The sequence below is a fragment of the Mytilus edulis genome, chromosome 5 (assembly GCF_963676685.1).
Source record: "Mytilus edulis chromosome 5, xbMytEdul2.2, whole genome shotgun sequence".
NCBI classification, from domain to species: domain Eukaryota; kingdom Metazoa; phylum Mollusca; class Bivalvia; order Mytilida; family Mytilidae; genus Mytilus; species Mytilus edulis.
The window spans coordinates 71,734,647-71,758,358 of NC_092348.1; the positions used below are offsets into that span (position 1 = coordinate 71,734,647).

The 23,712-nt window shown below is 32.5% G+C and overlaps 1 protein-coding gene and 3 long non-coding RNA genes across 4 annotated transcripts; 1 reads left to right on the forward strand and 3 right to left on the reverse strand.

Annotated features, from left to right (window-relative positions):
* Positions 1-1,910: 1,910 nt before the first annotated feature.
* Positions 1,911-8,318, reverse strand: LOC139524377 (uncharacterized). Its single transcript, XR_011664785.1, has 2 exons — positions 7,709-8,318; positions 1,911-2,082 (listed from the first exon to the last, which is right to left on the reverse strand). It is a non-coding gene; the product is annotated as an uncharacterized lncRNA (long non-coding RNA).
* A 2,924-nt stretch (positions 8,319-11,242) lies between these two features.
* Positions 11,243-13,055, reverse strand: LOC139522501 (uncharacterized). Its single transcript, XR_011664450.1, has 2 exons — positions 12,606-13,055; positions 11,243-11,323 (listed from the first exon to the last, which is right to left on the reverse strand). It is a non-coding gene; the product is annotated as an uncharacterized lncRNA (long non-coding RNA).
* A 1,873-nt stretch (positions 13,056-14,928) lies between these two features.
* On the forward strand, positions 14,929-16,832 carry LOC139522502 (uncharacterized). The gene is made up of 2 exons (XM_071315995.1): positions 14,929-15,649; positions 16,090-16,832. The coding sequence occupies exons 1-2, from the start codon at positions 14,938-14,940 to the stop codon at positions 16,470-16,472; spliced, it is 1,095 nt and encodes a 364-aa protein (XP_071172096.1). The 5' UTR covers positions 14,929-14,937; the 3' UTR covers positions 16,473-16,832.
* A 3,950-nt stretch (positions 16,833-20,782) lies between these two features.
* Positions 20,783-23,335, reverse strand: LOC139524380 (uncharacterized). Its single transcript, XR_011664786.1, has 2 exons — positions 22,599-23,335; positions 20,783-20,862 (listed from the first exon to the last, which is right to left on the reverse strand). It is a non-coding gene; the product is annotated as an uncharacterized lncRNA (long non-coding RNA).
* Between the last annotated feature and the right edge of the window lie 377 nt (positions 23,336-23,712).

The window sequence follows — 23,712 nt, forward strand, 5'->3', positions numbered from 1 at the left end:
ATGACTTTTTAAGTGAAAATAACACTTTTTAAATACGTGCGTCAGAAGCATTTTTATTTCTGGTTTTACCATCATACGGAACGCTACAACATTCACATTTGAAAGCCATATATATATATATAAATAAGTAGAAACTAACTACCAAAAGGATATTTACACGTAAAAGCAGAGCCGAGTTCCCTCAAAAGGTGGCAGGGAATAGAAATATCGTTATTTCTGTCTTTTTCCGACCGATTATCATAGTTGAATACTATGTAAAATTGGACGTCTTTGTTGTACTTGGATGTAAAAATTCGCGTCGATCAAAATGGGGACGTTAACTATCCAATATACCCTCAATTTGCAATTACCAATCTTTATGTACGAAATATATGCCACTGGAACTTTAACAACTAATAATCAATCACTTACATGACTTATAGGAACTTTCACAACTAATAATCAATCACTTACATGACTTATAGAATAATTCGTTTTATGTTTATTTTTCAGGAGTGAACCTTTTCTTGTAAAAAAAAAAAACACGTTATCAACAACGGAAAATTATAAATGTGTATATTATAAATCGGTACCGAAGCACTTGCTACTGAGGTGAGAATACATTCGATAGATACCAGTCAACCAGCATTATAGTATCTAGTAATTGATGTAATCGTGCACTATTCCAGTTGTTATTATAAATTACAAATTGGTTTATAAAATCAGTTTATAACAGCAGGTACTAGAGGAGAGGCGGAAGGAATATTAAAACTCATCTGAAAACAAGCGGACAATGCCATGACCAAATAAAAATAAAAGTCGACAAAAAGACCCAAAAAACAGCACATAAAAATATAGAAAACCAGATGAGGAAAATGACATCCGACTAGATACTTGGACTGAGTGGTAATGGTTAGCTCACCTGACTTGAATTATTCGTGGAAGTTCTTTGTTAAACTAATTTTCTAAAAGCAATACGCGCTCTTAAAAAACGGTTTACAAGACATTTTCATAATACCTACTAGGATTTTGTTCTACGAAGGTATACAGTACCTTGGCTGTATTGGCAAAAACCTTATGGAATATTTGGTCCTCAATGCTCTTCACCGTCGTATTTTATTTGGCCTTTTGACTATATATTTTATCGAGCATCACTAATCATTTTTTTGTACACGAAACGCGTCTTTTAAGTCTGGTGTTTGATTTTTTTTGTTTGATAAGAAATGATTTAGAACGTAATTGACAACATATTCTAGACATTGAAGACAGTCCCAGTCTGGTTTCTTAAAGGAGATTGTCTGTAGAAATTGAGCCAGGTTGAATGGCATTTGAATGATGGGCAGCGCATTATTCAATTATCGGTATGTCTGACGAGCTCAACATATATAACCTCAACTTTACGACTTGTGACGATTTAGAGCTGATATATTTTGTATTGACATTGGTCCATTTCTGAAAACTGTTAGCTTGCCAGCCCCATGCGGGTGTATTTTGGTTATAACTGTCGTTGGTGTATTTTCTCATTGATTGACGTTAAATCTCATAGAATAGAGAATGCAAACGAAAAAAGTGTCAATGAGTATAGATGGCAACTTTCACACAAGAACAGAAAACAGCCCGAGTTAACCAATGAGTCATCAGAAAAGAGAAAATCCCTCACCCGAAATAAAAACATAAAAATGTCTACTAGTTCAGCAAAATGGACGCCATATTAAACTCCAAAGCATACAAACAAACAAAACTAAAAAGAATACACAACACTAACAAAGGCTATAGAGGTTCATGGCTTGAATCCTCTAACATACATCTCATCTCTTTTTTTTAAACATGTTGTTTTACTCTTTTTCATTTAATATTATTTTCATTTTTCATTTGTTATTTTCAATTTTCGCAGTCTAAAATATTGGACCTTACAGAAAATTAATTCAAAATCGTAGCACATTTGTTTATTATCACAGGTATACTTCGTTCATTACATATATATTATTACTTTAAATAAATAGTTGTGTGGTTGAAACAACAAGAGCGCACTGTTAAAGTCTGTGTCGTATTTTCTCTAGTATTGTTATTTTCTTTCATCATTGTAGGCTACATCAGGAATATCTAAAATACAGAAATTAACACTATAGTTTACTTTAAATACAATATTTTTGAAATACAGGAACTCACACTATAAATACAAATACTTTTTACATCGGATGACCGTGAGAGCATTCCGGTGTATTGCAGTCGACTAGATTTCCATTACGTAACTTTCGGGTTTGGATTGTAACCGATCTAAAAACATGATATAAGGCAGACATCATGATATCGAGTTCAAAATAACATTCCTCATCGCTCGTTATAAATGCGTTTGTTCAATAGATACTCCTAAAATTATTATTTTTTATAAAGTCCCGCAACTCAAAAAGTTTTAATCTTATTTTTACCAAAAGTATACAGATCGTTTGATTAGCATCATCAGAAACAACTATGTTAAGTTTCATAAAATTTGGATAAATGGCTCTAAAGTTACGGTGCGACATGTGGACGCCGGACAGACAGACAGATGGACGGACGCCGGGCGGGCATTTGTATATTATAATACGTCCCATTTAAATTCTGACGGGCGTATAAAAGCCGCGATGAATAGATATCTTAATATACTTATTTACAAGTTCTGGCTTAATCGACGGAGATGAGGGGACTAGATCATAATCATAAACTGGAATCTCTTTGTATTACGCTTAGTGTAGTAGTCAGCGGAGAACCAACTTAAATATCATAATCATCCGACTAGTTATAGCGAACCCTATGATAGTTTTCCATAGATTCACCTGCAAGTTACCTGTCCATTTAAACTTTTGTAAGTTCTATTGTCCCATCTAACAAATACAACAGGTATTGTTCTCTGTATAGTTTATTCACCAGGACCTTTAAATTGCTTCTAGGAGAAATATATCACTCATTGATTAATATACCTGAACAAAAAATTGAACTGTCAATGATGAAAAAATACTTATACCAATACTAAGAAAGGACTCACAAAACTGCATGTGGTGTTGTATTAATTCAATACCAAAAACTCGTTTTTAATGTGTTCAATATTAATAATGATTTAAAAATTAAAAGTTGATTTCTGATCAAATATTCAATAAATATTTTTGTGTGTTTGATAAATAAAAATTTGAATATTATTATTTTTAAATTAAGGTCTTCATAAACATAGTCTATAAATTAACAACAACAAAAACATGCAAATTCATTGGAAAATACTAAATAATGTGTCTAAAATAAACTTTTTATTATTAAATCAGATTTTATATTGAACAGATTGAAAATATATTAATGATATATTGAATAAATACAAAATTGCATACAGTTTATGTGAGTTTATAGAAGTATTTCAATAAAAAAAACAGATAATTTTTTGGTCAGGTAAATTAATCAATGAGTGATATATTTCTCCTAGAAGAAATTTAAAGGTCTGAGTGAATAAACTATACAGAGAACAATATCTGTTGTATTTGTTAGATGGGACAATAGAACTTACAAAAGTTTAAATGGACAGGTAACTTGCAGGTGAATCTATGGAAAACTATCATAGGGTTCGCTATAATATGTCGCTAAAACCATGAAAATGAGATGAAGGACAGTATGAAATAGCTGATACTTCGTAACATTAGGCATAGTGATAGGGAAAGTCTGACTTGATTGAACATCTAGACCTATTGTGCTCTGTTAGTTTACAGTTCACAAGATGCAGACAATTCCCATACAACCTAAATTACGTTTACTAAGCAAGATATAATTTACGTTAATTGGTATATCATCACCAGTGATATTGTTGGCTTTTTTCTAAACTACCTCTACCCTTTTTTATTGGGAAAATATGCGTCATTTTCATCAAATTGGGAAATTTAAATTAACCATGAATTTGACTGAAACTTCAATGTCAAACCCTGCTTTAAAATAAGACCTCATTTTGTCAGTGATGATACATAAATAGACCCTCAAATCTGCAAGTATAGTCATTTTAGGCATGAAAAATGTTTAAATGAGTGTTTTTCAGTTTGTATTCATGCACTTCATTCATTTCTACTGAGACAGCACTGTTCGGGAAAAAAAATGTCTTTTTGGGAATAATTTTAAGCCATTATTTTTTCAAATTGGGATTCTCCTCCAGGGGAAAAAGCCTTTATTCTCCACTGATTTAAGGCAAACAATATCACTGATCACTTAGAAAAAGTTGCACAAGCAGTGAACAATTATTCGTTTGATTTTATGCAGAAAAGATGTTTCGTCTACTCCCTCAGGCAAAGTTGGCTTTAGATGAATTTCGCTATTTATTTTAGGTATTTTTGACATAAAGCTCTTCAACGATTTTCGGTACTTATACATCTTCGGATTTCAAATGTTTGGCTTTGAGCGTTCCTGATGAAGGTAAATCCAGAAAAGCGCTTCGGACGCAATAAATTATTAAACGTGTTGTTTTCCATTTTTTACATCACTGGGTCGATACCTCTGCTGGTGGACTATCAGTCCCAGAGGGTATCATCAGCTCAGTAGTCAGTGCTGCGGTACTGACATGATTTAACAAACTTTACTAAAATTGTCTGTTTATAAATTTTGAAATTATTATGAAGCTAAGGTTTCAACTCCCTCAGGCAAAGTTGGCTTTAGATGAATTTGGCTATTTATTTTAGGTATTTTTGACATAAAGCTCTTCAACGATTTTCGGTACTTGTACATCTTCGGATTTCAAATGTTTGGCTTTGAGCGTTCCTGATGAAGGTAAATCCAGAAAAGCGCTTCGGACGCAATAAATTATTGAACGTGTTGTTTTCCATTTTTTATTTCATACACATTAAAAGTAAAACAGGATAGGGATAACCAGTGCGAAATGGGCCCTTTAGAAAATTTGCCTTTTTTTCGTTATGATTATTCATGTAATAGAAAATTAACTGATTTTGTTATGATCACTTGCCGTTTTTAGTATAAACTGTGCATGGGGGGGGGGGGGGGGGAAGAGTATTTTAACACTAGAAAAGTATCTCATTTGAAGGATAAATACTCATTTGGGGAAGATATTGAAGTTATAACAAACTTTCCAGGAAATTTATATTTCTATCCAGCTGAACAAAATACGTTGACTTACTATTTGCAATGCCATCAAAATTTATATTTAAAAAAAAATTTCAATGATCTCTTAAACTATTGTTTAAAATATCCAGTTGCGTGTTAAAATGCAGAATAGATTTGTCAAGTTTTTGGTTTTCAACTATTTTGATTTCCCAGGTATACGCGTGTCACACTAAATGAAAAACATTATAGAATCAATGAACTCCGAAGAAAGGCCATTATATTTCGACCACAAGGAGCGTAGGCTGTAAGGACGATAAAAACATAATTTCTATATTTCATTTTTGCTTTTGCATATTTTGAAGAAGTTATAATTCAGAATGATAAGTCATTTCATTAATAAAAGTGCCAAGAATTACCTTTCACATATATCATATGTCCTAAATACGACAAAATCATTTATACAAATATTAAAAATACAAGGAGAGTTACCAATGGAACTTAAGTAATACACTGCATTGTAGTTGGCGCTCATTACAAACGACGGGTTACTATACATGTAAAAACCCTCCCGCGTAACTTAGTCGAGTCACCGGAAATTTACTTGCATTGGTGATGACAAACAACGGCTTGATATGTAAAACGCTTCCCGCTTAGCCTAGTCTTGAGTCAATTAAGAAATAATTCCTTCATGTCATGCTCTATGCTCATTTTAACATGGGTAGGCATTATATTTGTCGATATTTTATACTGAGCGTTAGCGATTCTAATAGGACAAATACAGTATTTTTATAGGTCGAAGCGTACGAAATTACCGTAAAAATGTTTGGCTGTTCCCGTTTCCTCATCGAGGAGTCTGTGCATTGCAGTTCATATTTGATAAGTTTAAAAGCTACGAGCAGGGTAAATATATGTTGTTTCATAAAAAAATAAAATAAAAGTTTATGTTAGCTGCTTAAATGCACAGGGACTCGGTTAGCAGATTAAAATTTTGTTAATCAATGTTTTTAATTTTTTTTTTATTATTTCCTGTCTATTTGCATTACTTCATCATGGATTTATGCAGTACAACACTTATATAATCAGAGGCGTATCTATGGGAAAAAGGGACCTTCTGATTGAACTTAATACATGCATGTATGATAAATTAATAGACTTTTTCAAAGTATTAATCCAAGTTGACCTACCAACTGGCCCTCCCCCCTTTTTTTTTAAATCCTGGTACTGTTTGTAAACCTTATAAATCCCATTGAACGTGTCAATATTTTAAGTACTTTATTTTATTGATGTGTCTACGAAAAAGTCAATGATTTATGGTACCCCGTTTGAAAAAAAGTTCTATTCGTTAACATGGTTAATAATTTTGCGCTCGATATGTAATAATAAATCAGGGGACAGTACTCGTCTGTTTATAAGGAGTTATCGTTGTAGTAAACGCATCAACTCGGCAGTTTCCGATGACAAGAGTTATCTCCCATTTAGTCTATTATACTAAAAACGACATGTTTGCCAGTTACGTTGCTTTCGCCGGGAAATTTGAATATTCTGACACGAATGCAACTGAAGCTGCGTAAGGGTTCTGTTAATCCACAAATCAAATTATGCTTGTGATAGAAGAATAATTTCGGAAGAAAATGAGGGCTGTTGTAAGGTATATAGTAATTTATTAATATTTTTAATTATTTTTTGTCTAAAGTAGGAAAGGCAATTCAAGATGGCGACTTAGATCCCTTTGGGATTTTTCAGTATACGGATATGGATAGTAAACAGCACTGTCACATTGCCAGAAAACAAAGAAATAGTGATGGAAACGTTAAATACGTTAATAAAGTAATGCAAATAGACAGGAAATAATAAAAAATAAATTAAAAACATTGATTAAGGTTCATCATAACCTTTTGGCTAAAATGGCCGTATTTACACCCCAAATTTTACTCTGAGTACAGACTAACCTATACACCTGCAACAGTTTTAAGGGATGACAGGAACTAGATATATAAATTTTAAATGCATTTTATGTTTCAGAAAATTATAAATTTTTCTAGATTTTGCTATCCATTTTTTTTTCGTTCCTGCAGAAGGTGCAAAAATTAACTAAGTAGTGAAAACGATTGAGAAGCTCCCCTCATATAATCAATGTTGTGAGTAGTATTGATTTAAATGGACAATAGATGGACAATAGACACCTGTAAACAATAGGTTATTTAACAGGTTTAAACTGTGTAACTGAGTGGACCGTATCAAATGAAACTCGGGTGTTTGTTTATTTTGCTATCTTCTGCAGACTGGAATAAAATGAACATCAAAATCCAGGTAAGTTTTTAATTTTCTGAAACGTAGACTTCATATAACTTTTATATATCTAGTTCCTGCCATGCCTTAAAACTTTCCTGGATGTACCAGTTTGTCTGTACTCATAGTAATTTTGGAGGTGTAAACACGGCCATATTTTTCAATTCCTTATGATGAACCTTAACAAAATTTTAATCTGCTAACCGAGGCCCTGTGCTTTTAAAAATGTATATATTTTAAAGGATAACGATGGAAATAACGTTAATATAAACAGTAAGTTCGTGCGCATGTGTCAAACATATTGTGTGCTCATTAGAACACGGCTTTGTTTACAAAGTGTAATAAGGACGTCATATTAGAATGGAAATTTACTTACATCAATGTCTACAAACATTCCGTACTCTGACAATTCCTTCATTGCAGACAAGAACTTTCAGACATCCGGTACGGACATTCCTTTCAACGGTTGTTTGTATTCCTCGATAGTTTTCCCAGCATTGTCCTTCATACAGACACTCTCCTGTTTCACATACAGTCTCAGTCTGGATAGACATAAATGGCATGGTAAGAAATATAACCAACACAGCGAAAGTTTTCATGTCCATCGTCTGCCGGTCGAAATATACCCTGATGTTAAACGTGCAATAAAGTGTTCCTGCTAAATGTACTATAAAGTGTTCATGTATTTATATATCCAGTTGGTAAACAGATTTCACATTATGTTAGGGTCTGATTGGGGTCCTCAATTTCTGAATTTCTTTAAATTTGGTGGCCACAATTTTTTTCTTTTCTTTTTAAGTTTTTCCCATTATTCTCTATTCTTTATATTTCAGCACCTTATTATTCTCTCTCTATTTTTTGTATTTTGTCTTTATTCTGCCTTTTAGTCCATTTCTCTCTATTCTGCAAACCCATTCTGGACCCTCTTATATTTATCAGCTAATCATATCGTTGTATTTTAATTTGAATTTGGCTTGCTATTTATATGTGCAAAACTAGTTAGAGAAGTTGTAAAACGGGTTTGCAATTAATTCGGATTTAAATACACTCTTGTTTGTGAATAAAATATGCACGTGAAATTATTTGGCGCTTGAAGTGGAAATGTTCCGTTATAATGAATTATGTTTTGGGACTCTCAATTCATTGAAGATTCTGACTGTTTGACGTTTATTTTCATATCCAAAAACATGATTAAATATATTTTACATTTAAGTCCATTTGTTGAATGACTAAGTTTATTAAAAATTATAAATTTATACATAATGAAATATTAAACAATGTGTGTAGAAAAAATAGCAATTTACTGTGATGGCCTTATTCTGTTTCAGAGGTTTGTCGGATTTTTTTAAAACTTAAAGGAATTTAGTAAATAAATGCTTTATATTTGGATGAGCATTGAGAGGGAAAACTAAAGTTATAAAACAACTCAAATTACTGTAGATTAACATATTAAAAAAGATTTTTTTAAATGGTTGTTTTGAAATAACCTTCTAGTTTATTTATTTCAGCTTCTCAAGGAAAACAAAAACATGTTGACATACACTTTTCTAAAAATGAAGCATAATTATAATGAATGAAAACAAAATTGCCTTCAAAATAGAAAAAAAAGTAACAATCTGACAAAAAGTCAGGATAATTAAACTGTTACAGTATTAATGAATATGACAAACATGTAATACAAAATTGTTAATAACTTGAGATAGAAATAAAATGAAATTCAGTTTACCTTGACTATTATCAGGTGTTCCTGTCATCATTGTCAGCAGCAGTCTTAATGTGTCAACAAAATATTTTTGAAAACCTCAAGTAAAAACTTTATAATTCAAAATTTGCGTCTTGGTCTTTACAAAGGAAAAAAGAGCTTATGATCAAATTCATCGTTTATAAAGTGAAGAAGAAACTAGTGGAAAATATGTCATACCCTGTTGAATGCTCCATTTTCCCTCGAAAGACAAAAACAATCTACTGCGGCGCCATTAGGTGCATTATCCTTTGAAATGTTAAGTTGAAATCATAATTTCACTAGTGTAGGAGCCGGGCTGGCAAGGGGCCCATTTTTTGGGCAAACAGATTATTGTAAATTATATTTTTATGTACTTTCAAAAGTGTACCCCCATTTTTTTAGTCTACTCAAATACCAATATGTTTATATGCAATGAGTAAGAAACTGTTATACACTAAATTGAGTTATTCTAATATGGAACCTATCAAAGGAATGAAACCGACAGATAATATAATCCACTTTAGTTTTCTTTTGTTTAATCCACATTGGCTAGAAGTATAAGAGGCGAGATCTCACAAAACATGTTTACTCCCAACGCGTTATGTGGCAGTCCCAAGTTAGGAGCATCTGGTCTTTGTTAGTCTAGTAAAATATTTGGGTAAGGCGGGTTCAGCTTAAACCCGCCTCCGCTGCGGGATTTTCTCACTATGTTTAAGACCCTTTGGTGGTTTTGGGATGTTTTTTTGCTCTTTGGTTGGGTTGTTATCCCTTTAATACATTCCCGTTTCGATTCTCAACTTGATTTGTTTTCCCCATACATGTCAATGACAACATTTACAAACAATTTATTCTAGGTACGACATATCAAAACCATAACTGTGTTTTACAACATGCCAATTAGATATAAATTGTTATATTTAATATATGTGTGTAAAAATCATAGCACATTTAAATGTTTCTATTCTTTTTAATGGATTAGATGATGTTTTTTTCTCAAGCCAATGATTAATCAATAGACTGCTAAGCTGTATTAGAAATTTGATACCGTAAAGCATGAACAACTTAGCCTTATTTGAGAGGCCTCAATTCGACAGACTTCTCCGACTGTTAATTGTTTAACATACGAATTATCACCAGCAAGATTATTTGTTGGACAGGATGACGTGGTAAATTTTGGAGATGAAATACGGTTATTGGCACAACGATAAGAGTGTTGACAGAAAAGAACTTTAGTATCAGTGGTTGACAAGGCATAAATATCAACTACAACCCTAGATCCACTCCTGATAAATGATCTCCTCCTTCGTTAAGAACTGTGTTTACTACATTTTAAGTCTTAAGTATTTTTTCTAGGTCTTATGTTTTACTGTATTGTTTAATATGACTTAATTTACGTCTTTGAAGTATCATTGCCATAAACTTGACTATGTAAGGCATAACTGTCACCGCGATAGAGCCTATTGCGCTTAAATGGTTTGAAGCAAACACCAATGATCAACCAATTTACCTGATTGTAACAAACTTCTACTCTGTGTTATTGTTAGATGTATTTCTATTTGCAACCATCTGATGAGTGCAGCCTTGTCAACTGATTTTGATAGTTCGTTCTTATGTTGTACTGTTACACCATTTCCCAGGTATGGGGAGGGTTGGGATCCGGCTAACATGTTCTCAGCCGATGTCAATGAGTATGTAGCTAAAGGCAATATCTGAACCGTGCAATCATTGTTAGGTATACTATCCTCCTTTCAAAGTAGCCTAGTCCTACACAGAGATAGATTGTTTATCTGTCGGAATAGTCTACTCTTAAAGGAGGGTAGATTAAATAAACTAACAATGACTTCATGGTTCAGCTAGCAAGCAAGCTAACAAAAGATATTACCTTTAGCTACATACTTATTAAAATCGGCTGTAACCCCGCCACATTTTGTATGTATGTGCCTGTCCCATGTCAGGAGCCTGTAATTCAGTGGTTGTCGTTTGTTGATGTGTACATAAATCAGGCCGTTAGTTTTCTCGTTTGAATTGTTTTACACTGTCATTTCGGGGCCTGTAATAGCTGACATGCGGTATTGGCTTTGCTCATTGTAACAGGCTGTACAATGACCTATAGTTGTTAATTTCTGTGTCATTTGGTCCCTTGTGGAGAGTTGTCTCGATTTTACACGTCACTTTCAGGACAAGTACGAAAGTTGAAGACATATTTTATTTCTGGTAATAACTTATTTTGCATCTTTTCATGTGTTGATCCATCGACGTCTTCTTTATCTAAAAATAAACGTTCCATGCCCATTATAAATGTAAATACTAGTAAAATATAAAAAAGAGAAGCGAAAGATACCAGAGGGACATTCAAACTCCTATGTCGAAAATAAACTGACAACGCCATGGCTATAAAATAAAAATACCAATAATCAAACAATAAATAAAAAACACAACATAGATATACATGTAACTAAAAACTTAGCAACACGAACCCCACAAAAAACTGAAGGTAATCTCAGGTGCTTCGGAAGGGGAAAGCAGCTTTATATAGCGGTGCATTATTCAGGCAGAGGAGACTCGAACAGTAATTGCCAATCTCATATTGAGTGTTACACGTCCAAATTTCCATCCCAAAATTGGTTTCCGTGATCTAACTTTAGTTTGTCTCAATAAATATTATAAAACTTATACACAATGCTCATTACCATACAATACAGATAATGATGAATTTTGGTGGCGTCACTTGTACAGTTACAAGTATCTAATTATGTCCATTTATAATGTTATATGCAAGCGGGGTATCATATGTGTCCCATATTTTCCGTTGTTTTTATAGTAGGTCAACGGTGAAATGTATCTGATGCCCTTCTACGCCAGTTTGTCTACAATTGCAGAGATTTGTCTTATTACAAGGAAACTACATCTTTTTTATTTTTATATCATTTCTATATTCCTAAACTTCAAATAATTACACGCATCGACAAAACATTGCATCTTTTACATAAAAATGCATTTATTTTCAAATATATCCGATTATTCTATAAAACATCTACAGTATATCAGACATCACCCAATACACTTAGGCTTTATCTTCACATTTATTTCGAAATGATGATCAATCTTTTAATGGCAGTATAAGTATTTTACCTTTGTAGCCTGTGCTACAGTGATTTTCTTGCATTAAGATAGATTACTCAAACTTTGGTACACTTTCACTAAGATAAAAAAAAAAAAAAAAAAAAACAATATCGGTTTTTATAAAGGACAAAAAAAATCTACGTATAAATCGATCTAAATCGCACCCACGAAACATACTGTTACTCAGTGTTCAAACACTTCGAACATCCTCAACTTTTCTGAAAAACATAAACGGATCCTACTGTTTGAAATTATATAATACATGTATTCATACATTGTAAGAAAATGTAAAGTTTGGTTCTTCTGTTTCATAGCGAGTTTTATCGGTCCAACGGGACATATAGTTGCTTACCTTCTATTGGGTCTTTGGTGGAGAGTTGTCTCATTGATAATCATACCGCATATTTTTTTTTATATAACAACTTACTATGTATATATCTTCAATACAAATCATCCATTCCAAAATCTCCGAAATCATCACCAAAGTCATCGTCACCAAAACCCATATCGTCCATGTTCATATCCTTGAAATTATCTTTCGGGAAATCTCCTGGATTAGCATTTCCGGTATGGGTACATTTCCCATCATGACAAATAGTATTGGAATATTGCTTTTTGCAATCCTCACCTTCACAGTGTACGCCACCCTTATCTTCAACAGTGTTACATACTCCGTTGACACAGCTGGTAGAGGATCCACTACTGCTACTGTGACTGCTTGAGTAACCGGAAGTCCAAGCAACAACGGCTAGAAAGACTAGAATATAACAAAGACTGTACCGCATCTTTTCTTCGTTTTTTTTCTTTTAAAAAAGTATCATATACGTGTCATTTATAAACGAGCAAATGACTCAAAGTCATATTTGCGTATTTTGTTGGTATTTAGCTAACCGTTCATAAGCAGTTCTTTTAACATCGTTTCTTTATTGATTTAAGGATAATATCGGATTAAAGACATGTACATCACAGCTGTGGAGTACTGAAACAGACTGCTTATAGCAGAATTGTGTTTTTTGTTGATATAAATAGCTTTGAATAAATTATACTTCTATTACGTTTGATATATTCTTTTAAATTATATTCTACTATTACTACAAAAAGGAGAGAAAAGGGGACGAAAGAACTTTAGAATTACCATTAGATACTTTTCTTATAACACATTTTGAAGCTAGAACGTTTTCTGATGAATTGTTTTGAAGAAATTTTAATTTACTTGTTGTTTCCATTATTGAGATCAAAGTTCACAAATTTCCGTTTTACGAAATCTTATTTGCTATGAAGTCAGGATTACTACCAATTGACTGTAATAATCATTAAGCGCCTAAATGGTTAAAGTACTTTTAAATTAAGTTTTCAAGGATTTCTTTTTCCATCATGAATGGAACTACCATTATCAGTAACTAAACTTTATACAATAATCATACATCTAGATAAAATCACGGAGACAGCTTAAATTGCCATTATGTTTGTACATGATTTAAAGTATCTATTTACTTTTAAGCGTATATACATATATTACATACATGTATTATATCATTTTATCAAGCACAATTGATTGATAACTAAATTAAACAAAACACATTGTAGGGAGGATAAGCTACGAATTAAACACAAACTTAACATCGGATTCTTTTTGTTTCAAGAATCAATAAACGCGGAATTTTGCAATATTTCGTTATAAGCAGACAATTCGGAATTGAAAATGACATACAAAAAAAATCGCTGATATATTATTGGCTTGCAAAGCAATGATTCGACCTCATGTGAATTCATGTTCCCTTATCTGGACATTGAAAACGCATGTACCAGGCGTTTGTAGCTATCAAAAGGATAATAATTTCAACTTTGTAAGAGAAACAAGGGTGAACTATTTCGTTGACTAACTCGATCCACAAAAAAAACCATTCTTATACAGGTAAAAACGATGATGAACACATTTCTTCAACTGTAACATGAAATCAAAGAGACCTAGGAAAATCCAATACTGTACGTGATCAATATCTATGTATATTTACGTTTTTCATATCGGGAAGTCTTAGGGAGCTACCATTTGATTTTTATGGGGGGGCTAGGATGAAATTTGAAAAAAATAGGCAGGACAGGAGTTTTGAGTAAAAAAAAAAGGCAGGATGAGCAACTTGGTAAAAAAAAAAGGCAGGATGACAATTTGTGTAAAAAAAGTCAGGATAACTAGTAAAAAAAAAAAGGCAGGACCGAATAGAGTAAAAAATAAAAAGGCAGGACAGAGATTACAACTAAAAAAAAAAGCAGGACAAAATTTTTCATCCTAGCCCCCCCATAAAAATCAAATGGTAGCTCCCTTAGGAGGTCATCTCGATGGTAAAGTAGATGGCGTCGTAAATGAAATACACACCAAGTGTTGATACATATCACAGAGTCCATGCGTTGTTAATTGTTTTTAGGCTGAATTTCCATTGTTTGGATATACTTTTTTCAGTGTTTCATAAATCAAATGTGAGAATTTGAGTCGGTGAACATAAATTTAATAGCTAAATGCCCCTTTAAATGTCAGTCAGTAAATTCCAGGCAGAGTTTAATATGCTATCGAAGGTCCAACGCTCTCCTTTTCTATATATAAATCATACTTTAAACTATAATACTGGATAACTGAATTCCTTTACAGACAAGAATTTTAACAAGTGAATCTTGTACTTTGAGATAAAAAGGTTATCAATGCAGGTTTCTAAATATAAACATATTGATAACACATTTGTACGCACAGAGATATACTTATCGGTATGTTCATGAAAGTTCTGCTTTTATCTTGCGTCCTCTCCGTTTCTAGTGCTTTTCTGCTTGATTCCAGTACATCATTACCACCTAAAAATGGACTAATGACTGATGATCACTACGAAACATTATTTAGATTCTTTCTTGATGAAAGAAAAACGAGAATGCAGTTGCAACAATATGTCTTAAATTTGGAGGCAAAATTTGATACATTGGCGCAGCAGTGCAACACTTGTCAAAGCGTGTCAAATCAACCACCGATGACGAAACCAAAGAATGAGACAGAGGAACTGGAAGCGAAATATCAGGAGCTTACTTCGAAATTTGAATCCATGAAACTAAAATTAGAGCAGGAGTTGGCTTCTACTCAAAATAAGACCTCGATGTTGGAACATGAAGTTATAAATCTTAAACAAGTTAAATCTATCGACCAACTTCAGACATTAAGCAACGTTAAACAGAAGGTTCAAACATTGACAGCCGATATCCAATCCGTAATTGTCAGTAACCAGGCCCGTAGCCAGGACTTGATTGCAATGCATAATGACCAAAACACAAGTAAACAACGAATTATCGTACTTGAGAGCAATGCCAAATCTATGGAAAATAATCAGAGCCTTATAATGGCTAGTATTAAGGTATTAGTTGACAATAGTCAGCAAACTCTAATAGCCAAAATTGATAATAATACACGACAGATTCAGGAAAATAACGAATATGGTAAGTTTGTCGATCTTTATTACTGAGAGCTCTCACAAGGTAGATGCATTTTATTGTTTGAAAAAGCTTAGAATTTGAATAAAGATATTGTCACATTTAAGGATTATCGATAACTCAATACGATATGTAGCGACACATGGAGGTTTAAACATTTATTAGTTAGTGGTGGTAAATTATTGCAGGGGTTCTTATATATATGTGTAGATAGGGCGACAATCTCCAAAAACAGGATATCGGATTAAACGTCCCAATGGTATATCCGATGATAAAAATTCCTTTTGGTACTATTATATGGGTAACGTAACATTCAGAATTTAAGAACTTTTTCAGGTATTTTTTTATTTTAATTCCTTAGATATATATTTGAAAATAAAAATTAATTTGCTTATTTACTATTTCAATTTGAAGTAAATAATTTGATATGATATACCCTTTTTCAGTTGGTTTCACAGCATTTGGTGCAGGACATGGACTTAAATCAGCTGGTTACCAGCTTAAATTCCCTGCCATCAAATCCTCATTTGGAATATCTAACGTGTCTTCGATTAAGAATACTGGAACTTTTATTTGTGAGAAGAAAGGACTTTATATAATCCTTGTTACAGTAATGAGTTGTTTAAGCAGCGGTAACAGATTTGCAATTTATAGAAACAATCGGCAATTCATGGTATATTACGTAGGCTATTCAAGTGGTTGTGATTCAGGGACAGGAACAGCGGTGGTTGAACTTCATGTTGGTGATGCTATTAACGTTAGAAATGTTGAAGGAAACGTTGATCTTTACGACAGCTTGTCATCATTTTCAGCATTTAGCTTAAATTGAACTAACGTCGAACAGACACTATTTTTCATTGGTCTTTTTCTTTAATAATGCTATAAAGAATGCATGTTTAATAAAACCTTTACATGCGTACGATTCTAAATAGCAAAGATCATGCAAATAGCAACATTAACACACATATTTAACCAAATAGACACAAAAAGACAAACAACGATTGACATAAGCCTATACTCGATGACAAGCTTCAAATTATAAAAAAGCACTCGTCAAAACATAACAAAAATTATAATGCTGTGGCAACCAATATTTTTGACTTTGAACAGCCCAATTTTTTCTCTCTGAAAATTATATCATAACTTATTGCTTATTGGCTAATCTATACATTATGTCATAACACATGAATGCCAAGCAACTCGTATATTATTTTTACATTTATAAAAAAGATTTACATTAGATGGATTGTTTAATTTAAGAAAGTAAGATGACGGTTAAGAAAACAAACTGTTGACAAAGAGATATGTCTCGCCTATAATTCGACAAAATATTCGTAAAAAGACATTCCGATGTACAGCAACATTGCTTATTAATTTAAAATCTCTGGACCAAGACATATGGAACAGGGCCTCGAAATAGTCGTGAAACTGATATGGACACTAGACTCAAGCTAGCAGCCACTTTTAGCAGCTAATCAAGATAGCAGCCACTTTTTTCCAGCAGCCAATTTTGATGATATGTCTAAAAACCCAAAAACTATAACAGGCTCGAACGTTCCAAAAATCTCAAAATATAAGTTTAAAGTAATTTAAGAGCGGAATTCGACAATTTCACGGCTTGTAGTGATTTTCAAAGGATTTCAGTCCGTTTGAAATACCAATAATGATAGCAGCAACTTTTTTTCAAAATTCTAGCTACCAATACGATATGTATTATTTTTTAACGTCTAATTGACCACAGATGTTCAGCCTTCAGTAAATGTGAACAAACCAACACAAATGACGTCAGTAACTGAAAGCACTCACTAGCTTGGTTTCTAAATGCGGCATATTAATTGGTGTCAATGTGTATAGAAATATATAGTTTTTTCATAACTAATATATGTGCAGTTAGCCGCCGGTTCGATATTCTATATCCAACTAGCTGTGAGCAGTCGGTTCAAAATTCAAATTTTTTGAAAATCATTAAAACAAAAATGAGAGTTAAGAGGATTGAAAAAATCAGTAAGAAATCGTTTTATGACCCCTTCAAGCTGTCGTAAATTCTCATTGTCCTCGAATATAATCCCTTATGTAAGTTGCATAATTGTCTTTATGTAAAATATAGTTTTATTAATTAAGCGACATTATAAAGACGTATTTTATATACAATATTTCTTAAAATAATAGAGAAATATAACCTTCACACTAGAAACATTTAAAATATATCAAAAGAAATATTTATGGAAAGCCCCCACTTCTCCTAAAAAATTTATTGTAAAAACCTACCAACTTTGAACCCCAACAATTTCCGAATGGACCTAACTCTCAAAAATTCCTTCCAGAGTGGCCTTTCTCATGTTATTACCTTTCATTTGAGCCATGTCCGGTATCGAACTTTACCGTACAGCGCTGGCGAGGCTTACCGAAAGAATATGGGGTGTATACATATTTTTTTTCCTTAACAGTACTTTTGTGAACCCCCAACAATTTCCGAATGGACCTAACTCCTAGAAATTCCTTTCAGAGTGGCCTTCCCCCAAGTTATTACCTTTCATTTAAGCCATTTCCGGTATCGAACTTTACCGTACAGCGCTGCATAATAACCTTTCAATCTGATCAAACACGGTTATTGTCTGGTGAAGATTTCACAATATCTCACATTAATCACAGTAGACCTTATAATTGCTTCTGTTGAATTAATAGAATGCATCGCACCGATCAAATACAACATCGTTTTTGGAACCTCCATTTGTTTTTAAAAATTGACAGTTCCTTGTTATCATTTTCTATAAAAACATTTGTTGTCGACTAACTAAGAAAGCGTTATTTCTTTTTCCTTTTGCAGATAGTGTGGTTTAAACCTTGTTTTATAGCCAGCTAAACCTCTCAATTGTACGACAGTCTCATATAATTCTATTATATTGACAACTGTGTTTGAGAAAATCAAACAGACATTATAGTAAAATGTCAAAAATAGGGGAACAGCAGTTAACATTATTTTACAATCTTATTCACTATTAAAACAAACAACTATGTCAACAAAGAAAATTTACAACAAACTGTCAGATAATAACTCTGTAGACAAATCAAATAAGCATAACAGAAAGAAAAGAATACAAAAACTGACCATAGCACAATAACACAATGGCACGATGCATTATAAATACCAAAAGTAAATGACCAATAATGTACTGAGTAGTTAAGGTTAAAAATATACAAAGACAAATAAAAACACTATAACCCAGGAATCAGCACTACTGTACTGGCATGAAATATCATTATTCCTGTCATTTTCTGTAAAACTGATATTTTAAACGTTGAAACAATTCGAAACACCGAGGTTTATCTACCCTGGGCACATATGTCTTCAGTCAGATTGAACACATCTTTTTGCATTTTTTCAAAAATATTTTAAAGCTCTTAAAAATTTCAATTCTGCTTTCAGCTGCTTGGGTTTGAGCATTCCCGATGAAAGTATACTCGAAATAGCACTTATGAGGCACATATTTAATAAACAAAAATTGTTATTCTCATTTTCATAGCCTATGATTACAAACCTTTGGTGAGTATTATGAACTATTTTGTACAAGAAACACAGGTTTGAACACCTACATTTTAATGAATACAAACCAAAAAAAAAAATTGAATTATATTTTTCTGTTCCTTTTCTATAAAAAAAAGTCAAGTAAAATCATACTTTTAGAGTTCTTTCAGCTCCTCACTGAATTAGTTACTCACATCCCATTAGTTAACAAGGCTTATTGTTAATAGAAGCCAATTTAATTATACCAGAGGGTTATTTATATAAGTGAGACGGAATATACCAAAAGGATAGCCACACTGAAATATTGAAAACGAACTGTCAATAAAGGGGAAAAGGACAAAAAAAATTAAAAAAAACATTCTGGTTTTGGTTCTTTTATATGTTTCGGACTTTTGTTTGGCGCTACTTTGCTAAATAGCTAATTGCTCACGAGTCAGCCGAAACTCGCCTCCGGTGTGGGATTGTTTCGTTGTGTATTTATAAGAGCCATTGATAGCCCTGGCTATTTTCTGCTCTTAATTGGATTGAGGTCAGATTTACAAACCCCCCGTTTTCATTCAAAAGTCTAAGCTTTGTAATATAATATCAGTTTAGAGACATGTACTCCATATGCAAACACAATAGGAATGTGGCTATATAGAAATGGAAAGTTCATTATTGGGATGCTTAAATGATTTCTTTGTCCTTTAGTTGTTTTCTCAACCGTCCTTTATCGTCAATTTCTTGATGTAAGTCAAGCTATGAATCAGTTTTATATGGTGTATATTTATTTTGGTTCCATGGGATAGATCCGTTCATAGTAGTCCCCAAACTTTCAATTATTCAGTAATTTTAATCATCTATATCAGAGACATACATGTGTATATATGTCTCTGTCTATATATATGAACTTGAAGTTGGAGTTTTTTTCTGTACATTTTCCCGTCAGTTGTATGCAAATATGAAATGAATAATACCGCAGATACTTTAACAATTAATTTTTATTGGTAATTTTACAGTTGAGTTTGGATGAGATTAACTATTTATAACAATAATTTATGTCGAAGATTTTCAACAGCACAGGTGTTTTCTATTCTCACTTCTCAAACAAAAGATGCAGACTATCGAAGATTTGGCAATAATTTGTCACTATAAGATGTAAGGGTAAGTTAGAAATAACAGTACCCAATGCGTTTGTTTTTGCATATTTAGATGACATATTTTGACGTAATTGTCATTTGAACATTGGTTATTTTTATCCAAACTGTCTGAGATGCTGTGACTCTGACTTTTGTTCACTGACTAATTATATGGAAATATCGTAATGACTGGGCTATCGTTTCTGTGTGTTTGTCTGCATTTGTTTTATTTTGTATCATCTGATATGACCAATTGATGTAATAGTCGATTTTTCTTTGCATGACATTGTTATTGTCCTGTTATGCTTTGGATATTACTTGTTCTATTGATTGTTTTGAATTTTTATGTTATCGTGGTCTGTATTTTATCACGTGGGTTTGAGATTTCTGGATAGTCGCTCTTTTTTTATTTTAATGCAGTTATTCGTTCTTCAAGATGTTTCGTGTGTTCAATTATGTAGATATTGAATTTGTAACATGAAATAACAAACATCATAATTCAAAAGAAACTTTAATTTATGAAAATCTTTGTCTCTTGTATAGACGATATACCTCTCTATATGGTGTTCTTCTATCTGAAAAGATAAGTATAATTATGTGATACCAAGTTGATATATCAATACAACCGTTTTAATAGCATAACTTTAATAAATAATAATACGCAAGTGTCCATAGATCGATACTAATTCAATGTGTTCGAATAAGACGAAAATGAGAATAGCTGAATAATAGCGTGTTTAACAGTGCTAGATCACATATTATTATCAACATCCGTTTCCGGGTGATGAAAATATTACATTAAATGTATAAATAATGGGAAAATTTACCGCCTAAAAGACCCCGATCGAAAGGTAAACTCGAAATGACAAAAGAACAAATTCATGATAGAAAAAAAAAACAATTATTGGACAAAAAAAACCCAACAAACAGCTTTGAATTTACGTCACCTGCTATACAACAAAAGATAGTTAAACAAAGCTTCAAACATGTCCTCATTTGATAAAACAAGTACTGTAACAAAAAAAGCATTAGAGAAAAAACAAAGGGGGTGAATAAAATATCACAAAATACAAACAACCTTATCGTAGGCTTTCAAAAAAGCAACGGTATTTTACATTTTGATATATATTTTACAAATTTATTGGTATTATTTCATCCAACTAGCCTGCCGATTTTGTTATATATAAGTAACAGTATTTGAATAATCATTAAATAGATAAGATACACAAATAAATAATGTTGAAACATCATTTATCAGCATTGTGGATTTCAGATTCATAAACTAACTTATTTTCCCCATATGCATATAGTTTAAAAATAGTTGCTATAAATTAAAACGAAATACGTTAATGTCTTAGTAGTAAGAAAAAAAGTATCACAAATAGAAGATTCTTTTTGGAACGTCTGATTTCAAGGTTATTATTTAAAAGAAAAAGGATGCATAAACAATTAAAAAGAAATTACAAAAGGCGTCGAACTGTTTAAACTTTCTTTCTTTTGTTACCAATCTTAAGCACAGAATCTAAAATGTTCTGAAATAACCCTCTCCATGTCATTTAAAGTACTGTTAAAAAAACATTGACTACATATTGAACACCCTTAAATACAGGCAACAGTAGTATATCGCTGTTCGAAATTCATAAATTGATAGAGAAAAAACAACAAATCTGGTTTACAAACTAAAACTGAGGGAAACGCATCAAATATAAGAGAACTACGACACAACAGAAACACAACATTAAAATGTAACACACAAAAACTAACTATAATATAACAATGGCCATTTCCCTGACTTGGAACAGGGCATTTTAAGATAAAACCTGGTTTTGTGGCATGCCAAACCTCCCGCTTTAATGGCAATGTTAATTATATTTACATTAAAATGACATCATTACATAACAGGACTACAATACAAATAAATGGGATAAAATACATGTAAAGGACAGAAAAACAAACGAATAATAATCAACAAAAGGTACTAAGTTAAAATTTTAATACGCCAGACTTGCGCTACGTCCACACAAGACTAAACCAGTGACGCACAGTTGAAAAAAGTTGAAAACCAAAGCAAGTACAAAGTTGAAAAGCACTGAGAACCAAAACTTCCAAAAAGTTGTGACCAATACGGCCAGGGTTATCCGCCTGGGACAAGAACATCCCTATAATTTACATACATAATTTACATTACATATAAGCACATCAATTGACCTTATCAAATTCAAAAGGTCTAACAGACTTTGTCGAATACATACATAAACAAGTTTAAAATAATTCACCAAAAATTAAATATATAACGAGTGACACAACTCACATTAAATATGTGTTATCAACCTTCATAACAAGGTCCATGGACAGTCTTGTCCTTCCATAATCCATTTACACAGATTGTTTTATAACATGTGTTAAAGAGCTTGACATAAAACATATTATCAATTTGTCCGTCTTTACACTCCCCAGTTGGTAATCCTATGCCACCAAAGTTTAAAAACTTAAATGCATCTCCTATATCCGGAAACTTTGGAAACTTTGGTTCAGCAATGTCTTCTTTAGATCCGGGATTTTCAATATGGGTACATTTTCCATCATGACAAACCGTATTAGAATATTCTTTCTTACATTTGCCATCCTTACATTCTAATGAAACAAACCCCCTGTTTTCGTCGGTTTTACATTTTCCATTTATACATATTGATGACAAACCACTCTTGTGGCTAAAGCTCATACCTGTCTCTTTGCCAGACGTATAAGCTACGACGAAAAATAGAATCGCTGTAAAGACACACACAATGTACTTCATCGCCTTGCCTTTTTTAGCCAAATTATCTTTTTAGAATAAGAACGTTCTCTTATTAAGAGAAAATCACGCAACACAATATGCGCAGTTCAAAACTCAATAAACCGTCAATAAGGAAAAAACATTTAACATTTTAACATTATTGGTGTATTGATTTACGGATAAACAAAACGGCTGAATACTTCCAAAATAACAGCTGTAGAATATAAAGGAGATAAGTGAAATTGTCTTAAAGGTTAAACGCCACAGCAACTTGCACCTATCAACACAGACTAGTTCAACCCTAATGGAAAATAGAGACAACCACGTGAGCTAGACAGATATCAAACTCGAGAACGAGTTTTTTTTTATACAACCTTGACTTCCCATGAGGGTATTGCGCGGTAAATAGTATAATACTCTTTTGGTTTTCCGAGTACTCCTTCACACGCTATGCATACTTTATATTCCACTTATTTCTTGAAAATATAAATATGAAAGAAATAATTTTGAAAACAAAATAAAATCGTACTGATATCTTATTATTTATGATTTTGACTGTCCCTTTGGTATCGTTCGTCCCTCTTTTAACGCAGAGTATCTATCAATGATACCCCTGTATCTCAAACGCGATAACGAGAAGAAAATTTAG

Bases quoted from the DNA above. Each gene is read 5' to 3' on its own strand.
- LOC139522502 (XM_071315995.1), top strand. From the start codon at position 14,938: ATGTTCATGAAAGTTCTGCTTTTATCTTGCGTCCTCTCCGTTTCTAGT. The intron at 15,650-16,089 runs GTAAGTTTGTCG...ACCCTTTTTCAG, and splicing joins TCAGGAAAATAACGAATATG to TTGGTTTCACAGCATTTGGT.